We start from the raw sequence: 17,436 nt of genomic DNA on the forward strand, positions 1-17,436 counted from the left end.
AATGTCTTGAATTTAATAAAGAATTTGAGAAATGGTGAAAGTAAAGAAAGAATATTGTGAAGAACTTCGTGGCAAAATATGTATTTTACGTGAAGAAGGTTATTCATATAGAAAAATTGCTTCCAGGTTAAAAATATCCGAATCAGGTGTGAGATATGCTCTACAACGATTCACGATTAGTAGATTTGGGGTCCTAATATCAATGAAATACCCTATGGAAACCCTTTTAAAGGGTGATAGTGGATGTCATATGGAACACAAAACGAGTGATTTGAAAATCCTGGATTAAAATCCAACAGACTTATTTAGCTTTGAATGTTTTACTACGAAATACCCATACATTTTGGCTATGAGTAGCCCAAAAAGTTTGTTGAAAAAAAATTTTTTTTGCATTTTTTTTTTACAAAACACAACATATTAGCCTGTAAAATTCAAACCAATATTCTTTAACTAATTTATTTTCTAAGTGAGTTTGTTTTCAAGTTCTGTTACAACCTTGGATTTACATTAATGGATTACAGAGAAAAGGCATGTTCTGAAGAAAATTTTCTTTTCTGAAAAAAATTAAATTCTCTTGCTGTTGTAGTCAATGACACATTTTAAAAGGTGACTGGCATAATCTGGGTGCAATGGATCTCTCTTAAATCTCTCCCAGTGAGATTTGAAGTTGGAATGTAGAGCTTCTGTTGCCTGCTCACTGAAGAGGCCGAGTCCAATTTGTTTCATCTTGATGAACTGTGGCACGTGGTAAAACACTGCATGCACTTTGGGAGTCACAGAAATAGGAAGGTTGGTGTAGCTAAGTTTGAACTGTTCAATCTTGGATTCATAGTCAGGGTCCAGGCTTTTTCCAAAGCACGAAGTGACCACTGTCTTGAATAGTGTGAGTGTTTGAATGAAGCCAAGAGCTGGACTGAAACCTTCTTTTTCTGAAAGCTGTTGAAGCTTATCCAGACCTCTTAGAAGCTTCATGCAATCGTTCCCATTGAAATGCCCCCCATGGTAAGGCTGGATAGGGATATGAAGTGATGGAGGCCATTCCTTGGCCCTTGGCCACATGTTGCAAAGATTTTTAAAGATGTGGTTCACAACTCCAAGTAATAAGTGGAGCTCCATTGGTGGAATAGCCTCAAGGACAAACTTGTCATCTTGAAATTCAATCAAAGGCACATGAATGACATTTTTGAATTTCTTCGACTTTCTTGAATCTCCTCCTGCCTGGATGTATTCAGAATGCTGTCTTCTGATCTGGCCAAAAGTCCGAAGTTGTCCACAATTTTCAAGACCTGGAGATGCAGCATCACACCAACAACAAGGGTGCTTGCTACTGTGAGACTGAATGCCACAAAGAATGTTGGCCAGCTTTAGGTCGCAAGAGACAACCAAAGAACCTGTTTGGCATTTTTCTTTGACTTGAATGAGGTCGAAAATGGCCTTCACATTCTGGTAACTCTCAGGAGTGTTTTGTGACAGTGCTATCAGCATCTGCTGCTTAATACTCGTTTTTTTGGTTGATGCTGGTGCCATCAGCTTGATTGTCTTCTGTACTGGGCTGTGTGGAGGAGTCTGATCTTCTTCCAACACAATGTGAGTGAAGCTCACTTTCAGAAATGATCCACCACCATCAATCCCGAGTTTTAAAATGGAAGATTCTGATAGTTTTCGTGATGCTCTGAAAACATCACTGAGATTGCTGAGGCTCTGGCAGTGCACAACTTGACATGTTTGACCATTCTCTGCCAATCTGATGTTGCTGACCATGAACTGATCATTAAGTTTCTGGCCGGCTTGAGCAAACTTCAAAGGAAAACTTGGCTCCACCAATCTAATTGGGCTGATTTGATTTAGTGCTGAACCTAGTTTTCGCATGCCATTGTTTGAAAGTCCTGTATTTTGCTGAATTTGAACCATATTTTCTGTTGTGAGTGGTTCTTTGAATAGCTGCTGAGCCGATGACGGACCTTTAAAAACAATAAAATAACATCCATTAGGAAAAAAAAAATTTATTCTTGCAATGAGAATGATTTAAAGTAAAATTAAGTTGATGAAATAAAATAGAAGCAGGGTAATTAATTAAGAGATAAATTTTCAATAAAAGCAGTTGCAATTAGCATTTTAATTAATATAAAAGCATTCTGGTTTCTTTTTCTCATAATTAATTATTACAGGTCATAAATTAAATGTTTGTGAATCAACATTTTGAGTGCCTTTAATTTAGCATAATGATACTATGATAATTAACTAGACAATAGAAGTAATTACCTCTCCTCAATGGCAAAAGTTTTCCACAAGGCTGACTGAGTCTACACGGTTTGTAGATTTGGGGTCCTAATATCAATGAAGTACCCTATAAAAATCCTTTTAAGGGGTGATAGTGCATGCCTATGGGAGCCCAAAGGAAAGGGTTTTGAAATCCCTCATTAACATCCAAAGCATAATTTTGGTCAAGAAGTTTATAAGCTTTTGCATACCATAATGCGATCTATTTAAGTGCTTAAAATGCTACAAGACATGCTTTGTTTAAACAATATATATAATATAAAATGTAATGCATAAAAACAAAACTTTTTTATTTTAAAAGCTTTTATCCAAATATGCATCTTATTGCTGTTCCGATGTATCATGAGAAATTCTCAAGTTCGAACTTTGCCCCTCGGTTAAAAAATTACCGGCCAATAAATTTTTCGGGAAATGGCAGTAATTATTCAAAGAAGAAAGCAAAATGTAAACACAGTGAGCGCTTTTTAACACGTTGACCGCCGTGTCAGCCACCGGTGCCCGGCACCAAGGTATTCCAATGATTTACCATTGGCGCCACGTTGACCACCGGTGGCTGGCACATCAAAAAAACAATAAATCACCTCGAAAAAATTTCAAAACAAATGAAACAATTATATTTTGACACGTTATATTGAATAAAACCTAAAAACGTGAAAACAATTTTTGGACATTTTACGAAAAAAAAATTGGCGGTCAATGTGTTAAATAAATTTAAAGATGCCTACATTTGCAAAAACTCATGAAGATTGCAGAAAATCTGTTTGTGTTATATGCATGAAAAAGGGTGATCAAGAGTTGACTGAAAACTATAAGTTGAAAATTCTTCAACTGATTCAAACAGACATAGATTTCAGTGATGAAAGAGTGCCTTTGGCTACTTGTGTTTCATGCAGATCTCAAATTGGAAAACATTGTGCTGGAAAAATCAATCATGTGCCTAAACTTTTTGACTTCAAGTCAATTTCTATCAAACCTACAACCAGACTTTCGTCAGTTTGTGAGTGCCTTTTATGCCAAATTGCCAAGATCAAAGGAAAGGAGAAGCATCCGTTTGACAAAGTCAAAGAATCCGAAGAAAAAATTCCAAAGCAAACTTCTCAGAGTTCTGAAAAGCGCTGCACAAAGTGCTTGTCAATTATTGGCCGAGGACTTCCTCACAACTGCACCATTGGAACTCGCCATGAAAACCTGAGAAGAATGGCCACAGATGATCCCGTAGGTGCAGAGCAAGTGGCTGCAGCAGTCTTAGCAACCAAAAGCGCATCTCCAAATGGCACTATTAGACTCAGTCAGCCTTGTGGAAAACTTTTGCCATTGAGGAGAGGTAATTACTTCTATTGTCTAGTTAATTATCATAGTATCATTATGCTAAATTAAAGGCACTCAAAATGTTGATTCACAAACATTTAATTTATGACCTGTAATAATTAATTATGAGAAAAAGAAACCAGAATGCTTTTATATTAATTAAAATGCTAATTGCAACTGCTTTTATTGAAAATTTATCTCTTAATTAATTACCCTGCTTCTATTTTATTTCATCAACTTAATTTTACTTTAAATCATTCTCATTGCAAGAATAAATATTTTTTTTCCTAATGGATGTTATTTTATTGTTTTTAAAGGTCCGTCATCGGCTCAGCAGCTATTCAAAGAACCACTCACAACAGAAAATATGGTTCAAATTCAGCAAAATACAGGACTTTCAAACAATGGCATGCGAAAACTAGGTTCAGCACTAAATCAAATCAGCCCAATTAGATTGGTGGAGCCAAGTTTTCCTTTGAAGTTTGCTCAAGCCGGCCAGAAACTTAATGATCAGTTCATGGTCAGCAACATCAGATTGGCAGAGAATGGTCAAACATGTCAAGTTGTGCACTGCCAGAGCCTCAGCAATCTCAGTGATGTTTTCAGAGCATCACGAAAACTATCAGAATCTTCCATTTTAAAACTCGGGATTGATGGTGGTGGATCATTTCTGAAAGTGAGCTTCACTCACATTGTGTTGGAAGAAGATCAGACTCCTCCACACAGCCCAGTACAGAAGACAATCAAGCTGATGGCACCAGCATCAACCAAAAAAACGAGTATTAAGCAGCAGATGCTGATAGCACTGTCACAAAACACTCCTGAGAGTTACCAGAATGTGAAGGCCATTTTCGACCTCATTCAAGTCAAAGAAAAATGCCAAACAGGTTCTTTGGTTGTCTCTTGCGACCTAAAGCTGGCCAACATTCTTTGTGGCATTCAGTCTCACAGTAGCAAGCACCCTTGTTGTTGGTGTGATGCTGCATCTCCAGGTCTTGAAAATTGTGGACAACTTCGGACTTTTGGCCAGATCAGAAGACAGCATTCTGAATACATCCAGGCAGGAGGAGATTCAAGAAAGTCGAAGAAATTCAAAAATGTCATTCATGTGCCTTTGATTGAATTTCAAGATGACAAGTTTGTCCTTGAGGCTATTCCACCAATGGAGCTCCACTTATTACTTGGAGTTGTGAACCACATCTTTAAAAATCTTTGCAACATGTGGCCAAGGGCCAAGGAATGGCCTCCATCACTTCATATCCCTATCCAGCCTTACCATGGGGGGCATTTCAATGGGAACGATTGCATGAAGCTTCTAAGAGGTCTGGATAAGCTTCAACAGCTTTCAGAAAAAGAAGGTTTCAGTCCAGCTCTTGGCTTCATTCAAACACTCACACTATTCAAGACAGTGGTCACTTCGTGCTTTGGAAAAAGCCTGGACCCTGACTATGAATCCAAGATTGAACAGTTCAAACTTAGCTACACCAACCTTCCTATTTCTGTGACTCCCAAAGTGCATGCAGTGTTTTACCACGTGCCACAGTTCATCAAGATGAAACAAATTGGACTCGGCCTCTTCAGTGAGCAGGCAACAGAAGCTCTACATTCCAACTTCAAATCTCACTGGGAGAGATTTAAGAGAGATCCATTGCACCCAGATTATGCCAGTCACCTTTTAAAATGTGTCATTGACTACAACAGCAAGAGAATTTAATTTTTTTCAGAAAAGAAAATTTTCTTCAGAACATGCCTTTTCTCTGTAATCCATTAATGTAAATCCAAGGTTGTAACAGAACTTGAAAACAAACTCACTTAGAAAATAAATTAGTTAAAGAATATTGGTTTGAATTTTACAGGCTAATATGTTGTGTTTTGTAAAAAAAAAATGCAAAAAAAATTTTTTTTCAACAAACTTTTTGGGCTACTCATAGCCAAAATGTATGGGTATTTCGTAGTAAAACATTCAAAGCTAAATAAGTCTGTTGGATTTTAATCCAGGATTTTCAAATCACTCGTTTTGTGTTCCATATGACATCCACTATCACCCTTTAAAAGGGTTTCCATAGGGTATTTCATTGATATTAGGACCCCAAATCTACAAACCGTGGATTGCATGATATTGGTTCCAACAGTGACAGATCACGTTCTAGAAGACCAAGAGTTACATCACGGCAAGAAGATACGTTTATTGTTGTGTCCAGCAAAAGAAATAGAAAAATTCCAGCCACAATTTTAACAGCAGAACTCAACAAAACAAGGGTAAAGCCAGTATCAACTGATACTGTAAAAAGAAGACTAAGATCAGTCAACTTAATTGGACGCATTGCTGCACGTAAACCTTTGTTGAGGGCAGTAAATAAGAAGAAAAGATTGGAATGGGCAAAAATGCATAAAAATTGGGGATTAGAAGATTGGAAGAAAGTTCTATGGACAGACGAGAGTAGGTTCGAACTTTTTGGCACCCGACGTCGCGTGCATGTTAGGCGTTTACCTAATGAAAGAGTGCTTCCTCAATGTATACAAAGTACTGTAAAACATGGAGGTGGTAATATTATGCTTTGGGGATGTTTTGGCAATGGGTTAACTGGAGATTTAGTTAAAATCACATCTACCATGGATAAACATATGTACCATAATATTTTGGTTAAGCACGCGATTCCATCTGGTATTCGTATAATTGGGAAAGGATTCATCATGCAGCAGGACAACGATCCAAAACATGGATCTGGATTATGCAAAAATTATTTGAAACTAAAAGAAAGGGGAAAAGTTTGCAAAATTATGACTTGGCCTCCTCAATCACCAGATCTATCACCCATCGAAAAGTTGTGGGATGAACTGGATCGGAAGATCAGAGAAGCAGGTGAAATATCTTTTATTAATCAGCAAATGCTATGGGAACGTTTGCAAAAAGCTTGGAATGAGATAACAGCGGAAACCATGAATAAATTATTAGCCCGAATGCCAAGATTATGTGCTGCTGTTATACGCTCCAAGGGGTCTCATATTGATGAAAATAAAATTTAACATTTACAACTTTGTATATTAACATTTTCTTGATTTTATATATTTAAAATCATCCTAAAATGTATTGTATTTACTGTCTAATTCATTGTTTAATAAACAATTAAAAATAAACGCAATTTTCTTGCAAACTTTTGTTACTTTATTGAAATATTACAAATGAGCGGAGACTTGCACGGTAGTGTATATATATATATATATATATATATATATATATATATATATATATATATATATATATATATATATATATATATATTTTAAATGACGACATCTTGTATGAGAGTTGAATAAATTTAATATATGAACTTCAATAAATACGAATTCTCTCAATACTAATTTTTTATTTTATCTAAGAAATTTTCGCTAGATTATTGATACTAGCATCTTCAGCTTTAATTACAAATATTATTAAATTAAATTACAAACAAACATTAACGGTAATGTCACTTTTTAATGGCTTCTTTAAACTTCGCTTTAGTTGGGCTTCTTTAATATTTGGTAGGTATAAAAAGTATGGCGTCCAGAATTGCGTTTTTACATATTGACCGTCATCTAAATTCATACCTCCATTTTTAGGTCCGCATTTGTTGAACTGAATTTCGATTGCCTCTCGAAATTCAAACCACGATCCAAAAATCTTGGAAGGAATATTTAAAGGATTTATTCATAGAGCTTTATGAATTTGCTCTGAAAAATTTTTAAATAAAGAAATCGATTTCCTAATAAATGTGTTTGCTGAAAATGGATACGAAAAGAAGAAATTACAAGACCTTGCAAATATTGTTATAAAAAAACGACACTCAAATAATGAAATAGTTTTATCTAACAACAAAGCAACTATGCCAACTATATCACTACCGTGGATCCCAGTATTATCACCAAAACTTCGAAAAATCTTTAGGAAAGCAGGTTACAGGGCAGTCTTTAAATCCAGTGCAAATCTTAAATCTTTACTAACTTCGCGCAACAAAACAAAACTACCATCAAATAGCCATCCCGGAGTATACCTAATAGAATGCGAGTGTAAACAAAAATACATCGGTGAAACAAAAATGAAAATAGCAACAAGAACAAAACAACACCAAAAAAATGTTTTTGAAGAAAAATTAGAACAATATGCAATTGGCCATCATAAAATTAAATGTTCAGGTAATATAAAATGGGATCAAGTAAAGACGCTAAAAGTAGAACCCAAAAAATTTGAAAGAAAAGTTCGAGAGGCAATCGAAATTCAGTTCAACAAATGCGGACCTAAAAATGGAGGTATGAATTTAGATGACGGTCAATATGTAAAAACGCAATTCTGGACGCCATACTTTTTATACCTACCAAATATTAAAGAAGCCCAACTAAAGCGAAGTTTAAAGAAGCCATTAAAAAGTGACATTACCGTTAATGTTTGTTTGTAATTTAATTTAATAATATTTGTAATTAAAGCTGAAGATGCTAGTATCAATAATCTAGCGAAAATTTCTTAGATAAAATAAAAAATTAGTATTGAGAGAATTCGTATTTATTGAAGTTCATATACTAAATATATATATATATATATATATATATATATATATATATATATATATATATATATATATATATATATCCCAAGTAGCAAACAATATTGGCGCAATATTGGCGCGATATTGGGTATCTTGGCCAAGATTGGCCAAGATATACAATATTGCGCCAATATTGGCATATCAATATTAGCCAATATTAGCATACCAATATTACGCCAATATTGTTTTACTAATATTGGAATGCCAATATTGGCGCGATATTGGCATGCCAATATTGGCCAATATTGCTATGCGAATATAGGTGCAATATTGTTTGCCAATATTGGCCCATTATTGTTTCGTTAATATTACTCCAATAATGGCCAATATTGGCAGTTTACATATTGGTACGCATGCGTAACATCTGATATTCATAATGTCCTTTGGTTTTGTCCTTTAATGTCCACAGTACTCTTAATTAAACATTTACAGATTGAATCACGAGAAGAAGTGGTAAAAGTAAAGAAATCCTTTTAGTTGAAAATTTATGGATTGTATCACGAGAAGAGGTGGTTGTAATCAATTTAAAACAGATTGCATCACGAGAAGAAGTGGATAAATATTGCTATAATATAAGTATCAAAATTGAAATAGTAAGTTTACTTTTATATGAAAATTTTTTGAGTTGGTTACATCTGTAAGATATAGTTTTTGCATTTTATTTATTGTGTTAAAGATATTCAATTAAGTAATAAATACGTCATATAATTTAGTAAATTATTTACACATTACTAAGTTCTTAAATTAATAAATTTTAAATAAGGTATTATTAAATTTAGATTTAGGTTAATCTACTCTTCATTTCTAATCTAATTTCTTTATTTTCTAACTATTATAAGGTTTTCAATTTATGTATAACCAATAACAATTTTGTAATACTGCCTATATTTGTTTTTCTGGTATAATATATTGAATATATATATATATATATATATATATATATATATATATATATATATATATATATATATATATATATATATATATATAATTATTTTACTTTTTTTTTTATGCTATAGTGTCATGCAATTTTATAGGTAATGAAAAAATCAATAAGTTCAACTCGATCTGCTAAATCACATTATATCAAAAGAGTAGTTAAGCAACATTTAAGAGAAATTCACTCAGCAAGTAATGCTGATAATAGGAATGAATTACTTAACTGTGACTTTGACAGGACAAAAAACTTTAGTGATCAATCTATTAATCATAATATGTTATCTCAAAACTCTTATAACAATTATTTGGTTGAAGATACATTAAAACCCTTAAATGTTGAGTTTGGTGACATATCACCTTTTGATGAAAACCAATCCTCAAATTTGACTAACAATGCCGATGATGACTGTAATGTAACTGATGATGAGCAAGGCTATTATCCTTCTTGTTCCAGTGACGATGAAGAGGCTGAGGATGAGGTTAATTTGAAAGAACTGCTTGTTTGTTGGTCAGTCAAACACAAAGTAACACATAGTGTTCTATCAGACTTACTAAAGATCTTGTCAAAACAACATCCAGATTTGCCCAAAGATAGTAGAACCTTATTGAAAACAAAAAGCAGTTCTGACATTATTATCATGCAAGACATGTATGAGCAAAAAGCAGAGTTTGTTTGTTTTGGTTTGAAACATCAGTTAACTAATTTACCAGTGTTTAACAGCATTAAAAGCTGCAAAGTCAATTTATTGTTTAGCATTGATGGGTTGCCTTTGTATAAGAGCTCAGGAAAACAGTTTTGGCCAATGCTTTGCAGTGTTACACTTGGCGACAATATTTATAAACCGTTTGTAGTTAGCATATTTTGTGGCACAGCAAACCAAAAAGTTCAGCTGTTTTTCTGGCTAGTTTTGTTGCTGAATTCAATGTTTTGAAGGAACAAGGCTTATTTATAGGTGAAAATCACTTTACCATACATGTTAAAGGCTTTGTGTGTGATGCACCGGCACGTGCTTTTGTTAAATGTATAAAAGGACATAATGGGTTTTATGGTTGTGAGCGATGCATTCAAAAGGGAACTAGGTTAGATAATAGAACTGTATTTCCTGATATAAATGCATTGAAGAGAACAGATGCTTCATTTGCTTTATTCCAACAAGTTCAGCATCACAAACCAGATGCAGTATCCCCACTGTTAGAGCTTAATATTGGTCACATTTCTCAATTTCCACTTGAATATATGCATCTAGTTTGTCTTGGTGCCACACGAAAATTACTTCTGCATTGGATTCGTGGAAAACGTGCAGTAAAAATAAGCACGCAAATTGCAGATATAATTTCAAATGGCTTGAAAAATTTTGCAGCTAATGTTACTGTTGAATTTGCACGTAAGCCAAGATCACTAAAGGACATTGATCGATGGAAAGCCACAGAGTTTCGGTTATTTTTGTGCTACCTTGGGCCTTTAGTATTACGAAGCCATCTTACCAATAATCTGTACCAGCATTTTATGTTATTGCATGTTGCAATTAGTATTTTAGCTAATCCAAATATGCGTTGGACGCATGTTGATTATGCAGAAAAGTTGTTAAACATATTTGTCATGCAAATGCCAGAATTATATGGCAACAGTTCCAGAAGCTACACAATGCATAGCCTTTGTCACATTTGTGATGATGTAAGACAGTATGGCTCACTTGATGAGTACAGTGCATTTCCTTTTGAAAATGCTTTAGCCATTATGAAACGATTATTAAGAAGTGGTCACATGCCACTGCAGCAGTTGTGTCGACGTTTGTCAGAAAGAGTTGATAGCAACACATATGTTAGTCGCAATATGAACCTGATAGTAAGTTTGAAAAGGATACACAGCAACGGTCCTACGTTAGGATACTATGGAAAGCAATATCTAAAGGTTGAATATGCTGGTTTCTCATATTTTTCTGCAAATTCCAACAACTGTGCTTTACTTGATAATGGAAAAGTTGTCCTTATTGAAAATGTTATTGATGCTGACGATGTTATGATAATTACACGTGTTTTTGGACTAAAAGAAAATTTCTACACCTATCCTTGTGAATCTTCTTTGCTCAATGTTTTTAGAGTTAGTCAACTATCTGATCAATTTTTTGCTTTTCCTATAACTTCTATACTGAAAAAATGCCTATTATTACCTAGAGAAAACTATTTTGTTAGTTTTGCTTTACTTCATTGGGGCCACTAAACATACTTCAAATGTTAGGACGCTATTCTAATGTTATATATTTTATTATTTTATAGAAAGAGATAATAATTTATTCACTAAAGTAGATTTTGCTTTCAGGTTGAGTTTAAGTTTACAGTAGTTTTTTTTATCTTAAAAAGCAAATTTACACAATTCACTGTACATTTACTGCAATATGCAAGTCAACAAACTCTTTTTTTTATATATAAAAATGAATATGAAATTAAATAGTACCAATTAAATTTTATTTTTTTTAGTGTTGCATCTCAGCATAGTTAAGGAGAGATCCTAACGAATAGCGTTTCTTAAGCTTTCTCTAAAATTTACGTTTTTAAACTATTAATGTTATGTATTTTTTAAAAGTAGATTATAGGCTTTTCATTAAATTTATTATTTTTTGTAAATCTTTTTTCAATCCAAGAATCAAACAAAATAAAATCACTTAAATATATAACACGGAAGGGCAGCATAAAACAGTTCAAACAAGTGTTTTAAGTATTTTCAATCTGAATATGTCTCTTTTATTCAAGAGTATATAGTCTCCTTGTTTCCAGCATTAAAATATTTGATAAATCACCTCATAATTTACCTTTCCATATACCGTGAAAACATTTAAAACTCTTGCCCCATTGTAATTAGCTAAAAACTTGAAACTCGTAGAAATTAAAATCACCAAAATTTTAAAAACAAAATAAAACAACGAGTTTCATGATTAAAAAAAATGAACCAATAAGAATGCACTTAAAAAAGATAGAACCTAAACAGTTTTGTTTTTTTCTTTATTTAATTACGCTGACCACACAAGTGTGGAACCACTAAACTTAAAAAATTACTTATTTAATTCAATTAGTTTTTTATTTTTTTAATTTTTTTTTATTTACATACACATATTGTAGGGTTAAGTTAAGGATGGCAACCAAGTTTAAAAAATTTGCTGTTGCTGAATTTCTTGATGAAAAAAAAAAAGGTATGTGTGCCATGGATGTTATCTGTTCATCATGGCTGATCAGTGAAAGTTTGGTGTGTTGGCCAAATCACTTACGATCATCTCGCCTTTCAGCTGCAATTCGGGAAGCCACACTTACTCCTGAAAGTAACTGGAAACATCTGAAAATAAGAATTCTTTATTATTCTGGTAATCGTTGTTATTTACTATGTCATTTTTGCTTGTTTTAGTGTTTAGTCTTGCTTTGTCTTTTAGGTTTCATTTGTGCAAGATGCTAATGATGTGAACAGCTATATTCATCTTTACTTTATATATTTTTAGACAGTTATAAAACTGCTTTAGAACAGATGGAAACATTAGAGTTTACATCAAGTGCTGAAATGGCCGTTGAAAGTGACGATAAATTTCCCATGCCTCCAGCTAAAAAGTTAGCAGGTTGTAATGCTGTTCAATATATTGAACCATCTATATCGAACCATTATCAACCAATATCTCCCTCTCCTGACCAGAGCTTGGCTACTGTTGTGGCTGCTTTAGGCACCCGATTTGCTGGTAAAGAATTACATAGATGGGTTATTTATTTGAATGTTTAATTGAATGTACTGTTTATACCTTTTTTTCCTTTTTTTTGTGTGTTCTTAGATCTAATCTATTTTCTTTTTATTTAAGTCATAGTCAGTCATTTTTATTTATGTCATTTTACATATTTTATTGCAGCATTTGAGAAGAAAAGCTTAGATCTGCTTGTCGGCATTCAATATGATTTGAAAAAAATAAACACTCGTCTAATCAATTTAGAAAAAGGTTTAGTGTTGCCTCCTACAGTTTGCAATCAGAGCATAGCAGGACCATCCCCATCAATGCAATGGAATTATTTGCCGGTTAGAGAGGAAAAAGATCTTCTAGACCTGGATGAAAAATTAAGGAATAAAGACACCTATGAATCTTTGGTACGTATCAAAGAATTAATATCCGTTAATAGTTTTTAGAAACAGTTCCATGTGCATTTAAAATTAGTATACTTTACATTTATATATATGATACATTTATTTAATTTAGATATGGAATTAAATGCTTTATATAAAGTATACTTACTAAATTGTGTTGTGATTTTTAACTTTTATGCACAGTTAGCTCATTTAGTAGAGCAATGAGTCTACTAATCTTAGCGTCATATGAAGCCCCACTTTAGCAAATTTAAGGTCCGCTTTTGTGTGTGGCAAAGACAACCTATGCTGGTGAATGAAAAATCTATTAATATTGTATAACTGTGGGTAAGGGTATGAGAAGCTTATAAACCTGAAAGGAATTTTGTATGGTTTTTTTCCTAGTGTTATTATCACTTAATAAAACATTTGTAAAAATTTGCCATCTTGATCTGCAAAACAGGTTGACCTCATGGGTCTATTAGTAACAAATTGCTTTTCTTCTTCTATATCATATTTAAATATCACATTATATAAACAAAACATTGTCACATTGGGAAACCTGTATGAAACACACACACTTATGTAACCATGCATCTTTTTCAAAATCAATTACATTTATTTTTTATTTTTTCTTAAATAATATTTGTTTTTTTTTTTTATTATTTAAGATGAACTTCCTTGCATCGGTTGGAGGAGACGATTATAAGCAACTCACTACGGCTATCTTAAAACAGCTAATGGCCAAAGAAGTATGTTTGCTATATTCATTGTATGGCAGAAAATAAAAGAAATCTTTTTCGGCACTTACGTCATGCAAGGTGGTTATAGGTAATTTATATAATTATTTATCCTCTTATTCGTTTAATTTACAAATTTAATAATGTGTCAAATTACATTTTATTTATGATTTATTTAACATTATTAAATTTAAATTTGTTTACAGCTGCCATAAAAAAAAAGTTTGAAAATGCTAATGACAAAAACATTAAAGAAAGAATTGGTAGCTTTCTGGCCACGGCCATTGATAGAGACGGTGGAAGAAAGAATAGAACCACAACTGAGCCACGTCCACTATTGAACGATAAAAATGATTTTCGACAAGATATTGAAATTCAATGTCCACTATTTGATAGTGAGACTATAATGCAGTAGTGTGTATATATATATATATATATATATATATATATATATATATATATATATATATATATATATAAGAAAAGTGTATTTAAATAGCATTGAGTGTTTGGTTTTGTTATATTTTGGTTTTCTTTCTCTTTTTCATTTGTATCAGTTGGTTATAACCATTAATAAATTTATTATTAGATTTTAAAAAATCTTGTTTTTTAGAAGGGTTCCTCTATTGTCGCCTCCTAGACTATAACTCAAGTTACAATCTAATAGCCTTCGTTATTCCTTCGGGTTAAACAATTAATTGCTTAACACAAAAGAATAACGCAAATTGGTACTATAGTACAATATTTTAATAAAATACAATATTGTATTTTATTAAAATATACATATAATAATAAAAATCTATAACAGACAATGCAATAGTTTACATTATTGGCATAATATTGTAAACTATATTACGCCAATATTGGTCAGTATTAAATCCCGAATATTGGCGCAATATTGTGTCAATATTGTAAACTATATCGCGCCAATATTGCAATGTCAACATTTTGCCAATATTGATTTAACAATATTGGCGCAGTATTGTATCGCCAATATCGGCCAATATTGATTTAACAATATTGGCGCAGTATTGTATCGCTAATATTGGCCAATATTGGCAAAATGTTGACATTACAATATTGGCGCGATATAGTTTGCAAGATTGCGCCAATATTGTAAACAATATCACGCCAATATTGCGCCAATATTGTTTGCTACTTGGGATATATATATATATATATATATATATATATATATATATATATATATATATATATATATATATATATATATATATATATGGCGCTACTCGACTTTCGCACCCCCCTTTTTTATGATTGATTCTGATAGAGAATTTTATGCTGATTAAGAATCGTATAAAAACATAGGTCTCAAAATCAACGGAAAGTGCTCTAATCTGAAGTTGAAAGTACAGAAATATACGAAAAATCCCTAATATTCACCATCTTGAAAAGTTACTTTTTTTGTTTTAAAAGTTATCATTTTAAAGTACCAGCTACCTGGTTTTTATACTTTATAACAAAGATTTCCAATTATGGAACGTTTTGAGAATTCATTCAAGTTTAAATTGTCACGCAAATTTGCTTTAACTGGGATTATTACTTTGTTGTCTAAAATATCTTTTGAAATATTTATCAAAGAAGTTGTAAAATTCTTTTATTGATTATATACTGAAATAAGTTTGATAGTATAAAATTGTTTATATTAAAAATATTTATATTTAAAACTGTTGACTTTTTCTTCTCATACTTTTAGTTAAACCCCCCGTAAAAATTTATTTTCATCGTGCCTGTCGTATAAAAAGGAATGTTTCATAAATAGATTTCTTGTAAATTCATTTACATAAATATCATGGCCCTTCGAAGACCAACAGTAAACGATTTTGACTCTCTTTCCTTAACAGAAATAGGAGCAAAATTCAAATACAATTTAGAAGCTACAATTCGTTGGTGCAGAACTTATGGTTTACTCGCTGAAAGGATGAATTGTAGTGTATGTAACGTGCCCTGCACACAACAAGTACATAATAGATCAATCGATCAAGTCATTTGGAGATGTCCAGTTAAGCGCTGCAAAAGAACCTTCAGTATAAGAAAAGGCAGCTTCTTTGAGAAATCCCATCTACACTTGTGGCAAGTATTAGGCTTAACATACGTTTGGAGTAGAAGTGCGGGTAAGAGTCGGGGATTATCAATAAGCGATATAAGGCAAGAACTAAATATTGGAAGCGATGACACCATTGTTGATTGGAATCAATTTTGCAGAGATATTTGCGTCTCATATTTCCTCAATAACCCTGATCCAATTGGCGGTCCAGGGTGTATTGTTGAAGTAGATGAATCTGTTTTCTGTCGAAGAAAATATCAAGTTGGTAGAATAATCCCGCAGCAGTGGATATTTGGTGGATATGAACCTGCAACAAAGAAAGGCTTTTTAGTTCCTGTCCAAAATCGCGATGCTGCAACATTGATTCCAATCATACATCAATGGATACTTCCTGGTTCTATTGTCTGGAGTGACATGTGGAGAGCATATAATGATATGCAAGCTCCTGCATAATTACATGGGACCGTTAACCATACCCTCAATTTTGTAGATCCGCAGACAGGCGTGACGACAAATCACGTGGAAGCTATGTGGTGTTGAGCCAAATCTAAGTTTAAATCAATGATGGGGCCAACTAACCGCGAAATGGTTGCTGATTATTTATCCGAATTTATGTGGATGCAGAGGTTTCCCGAACATCGATTTTTTCACTTTTGAGATCAGGTTGTTACAGCATATCCTGTTTGACGGCTACCATTTATAGCTTTTGTGTGCATCGAACGTAACATACATTTATAGTTCATGCCGAGGATCTTGTATTTCCAAAACGGCTATTTTCAAAGCCACACAAATTAATTAAAAACATTTTTGCAAAGAATATTTAGGAATCCCATTTTTACTATTTGATAAAAGTTTTTTTCAATTACCTTTTTAAATAATATTTAGCTGGTTAGTATCCGGCGCTCCCCGGGATAAAAATGAAAATCTCCAAAATATACTTAAAAAGATATTATAGAAAAGTCACAATTACAACTTTTGCTACAGATAACTTTGTGAGACTTTGCTTCCTAGGGGTATCCAGTGTAGCAAATTAGGGGAATCCTAGTAAATAAAGTATCCCCTAGGGTCAAAGTTTTGAGACGAAAAGCAGCCTATGGTCTTTTCCAGGTAAAATGAGGGTTCTGTACAAAATTTGCTGTGATTCGGATCAAAACTAGATTTGTATAAAGTACACACAAACTTGTGCTTTATATATTAGGAAACAATTTTTTCTGAAAAAATAGTTTAAAGTTCTGTTATAAAATTAAAATTCACAAGAAGGAATTATATGTTTCACAAGAGTAACATGTTTTATACGTCGCCTGTCTGTCTGATTACACTCGAAAGAGCATTCGCGTCAAAAGACACTTTTTTATAGTAAAAACCAGGTTAGCAATGTTTTGCTTTAGAAAACAAAATAAACCGTTAAATTAGTTTATTCAAGAT

The 17,436-nt window shown here is 32.8% G+C and overlaps 3 protein-coding genes and 2 pseudogenes across 4 annotated transcripts; 4 read left to right on the forward strand and 1 right to left on the reverse strand.

The window, feature by feature from the left end:
* Window positions 1-285: 285 nt before the first annotated feature.
* Window positions 286-3,036, reverse strand: LOC149885148 (uncharacterized). The gene has a single exon (XM_090096230.1). The coding sequence runs from the start codon at window positions 1,909-1,911 to the stop codon at window positions 565-567; it is 1,347 nt and encodes a 448-aa protein (XP_089952356.1). The 5' UTR covers window positions 1,912-3,036; the 3' UTR covers window positions 286-564.
* LOC149885149 (uncharacterized) lies at window positions 2,947-5,673 on the forward strand. The gene is made up of 2 exons (XM_090096231.1): window positions 2,947-3,604; window positions 3,906-5,673. The coding sequence occupies exons 1-2, from the start codon at window positions 2,998-3,000 to the stop codon at window positions 5,300-5,302; spliced, it is 2,004 nt and encodes a 667-aa protein (XP_089952357.1). The 5' UTR covers window positions 2,947-2,997; the 3' UTR covers window positions 5,303-5,673.
* Window positions 5,674-8,661: 2,988 nt separating this feature from the next.
* LOC145188538 (uncharacterized) lies at window positions 8,662-14,358 on the forward strand (annotated as a pseudogene). The gene is made up of 6 exons (XR_016454987.1): window positions 8,662-8,764; window positions 12,228-12,466; window positions 12,599-12,829; window positions 12,995-13,227; window positions 13,875-14,034; window positions 14,150-14,358. The product of XR_016454987.1 is annotated as an uncharacterized LOC145188538 (transcript).
* On the forward strand, window positions 9,209-11,463 carry LOC149885150 (uncharacterized; annotated as a pseudogene).
* Window positions 14,359-15,756: 1,398 nt separating the features above from the next.
* On the forward strand, window positions 15,757-16,464 carry LOC149885151 (uncharacterized). The gene has a single exon (XM_090094638.1). The coding sequence runs from the start codon at window positions 15,757-15,759 to the stop codon at window positions 16,462-16,464; it is 708 nt and encodes a 235-aa protein (XP_089950764.1).
* Window positions 16,465-17,436: the final 972 nt, after the last annotated feature.

The sequence above is a fragment of the Hydra viridissima genome, unplaced genomic scaffold (assembly GCF_058129835.1).
Source record: "Hydra viridissima isolate aposymbiotic clone 2 unplaced genomic scaffold, HvirCarnegie_v1 scaffold_8, whole genome shotgun sequence".
In the NCBI taxonomy this organism is placed as follows: domain Eukaryota; kingdom Metazoa; phylum Cnidaria; class Hydrozoa; order Anthoathecata; family Hydridae; genus Hydra; species Hydra viridissima.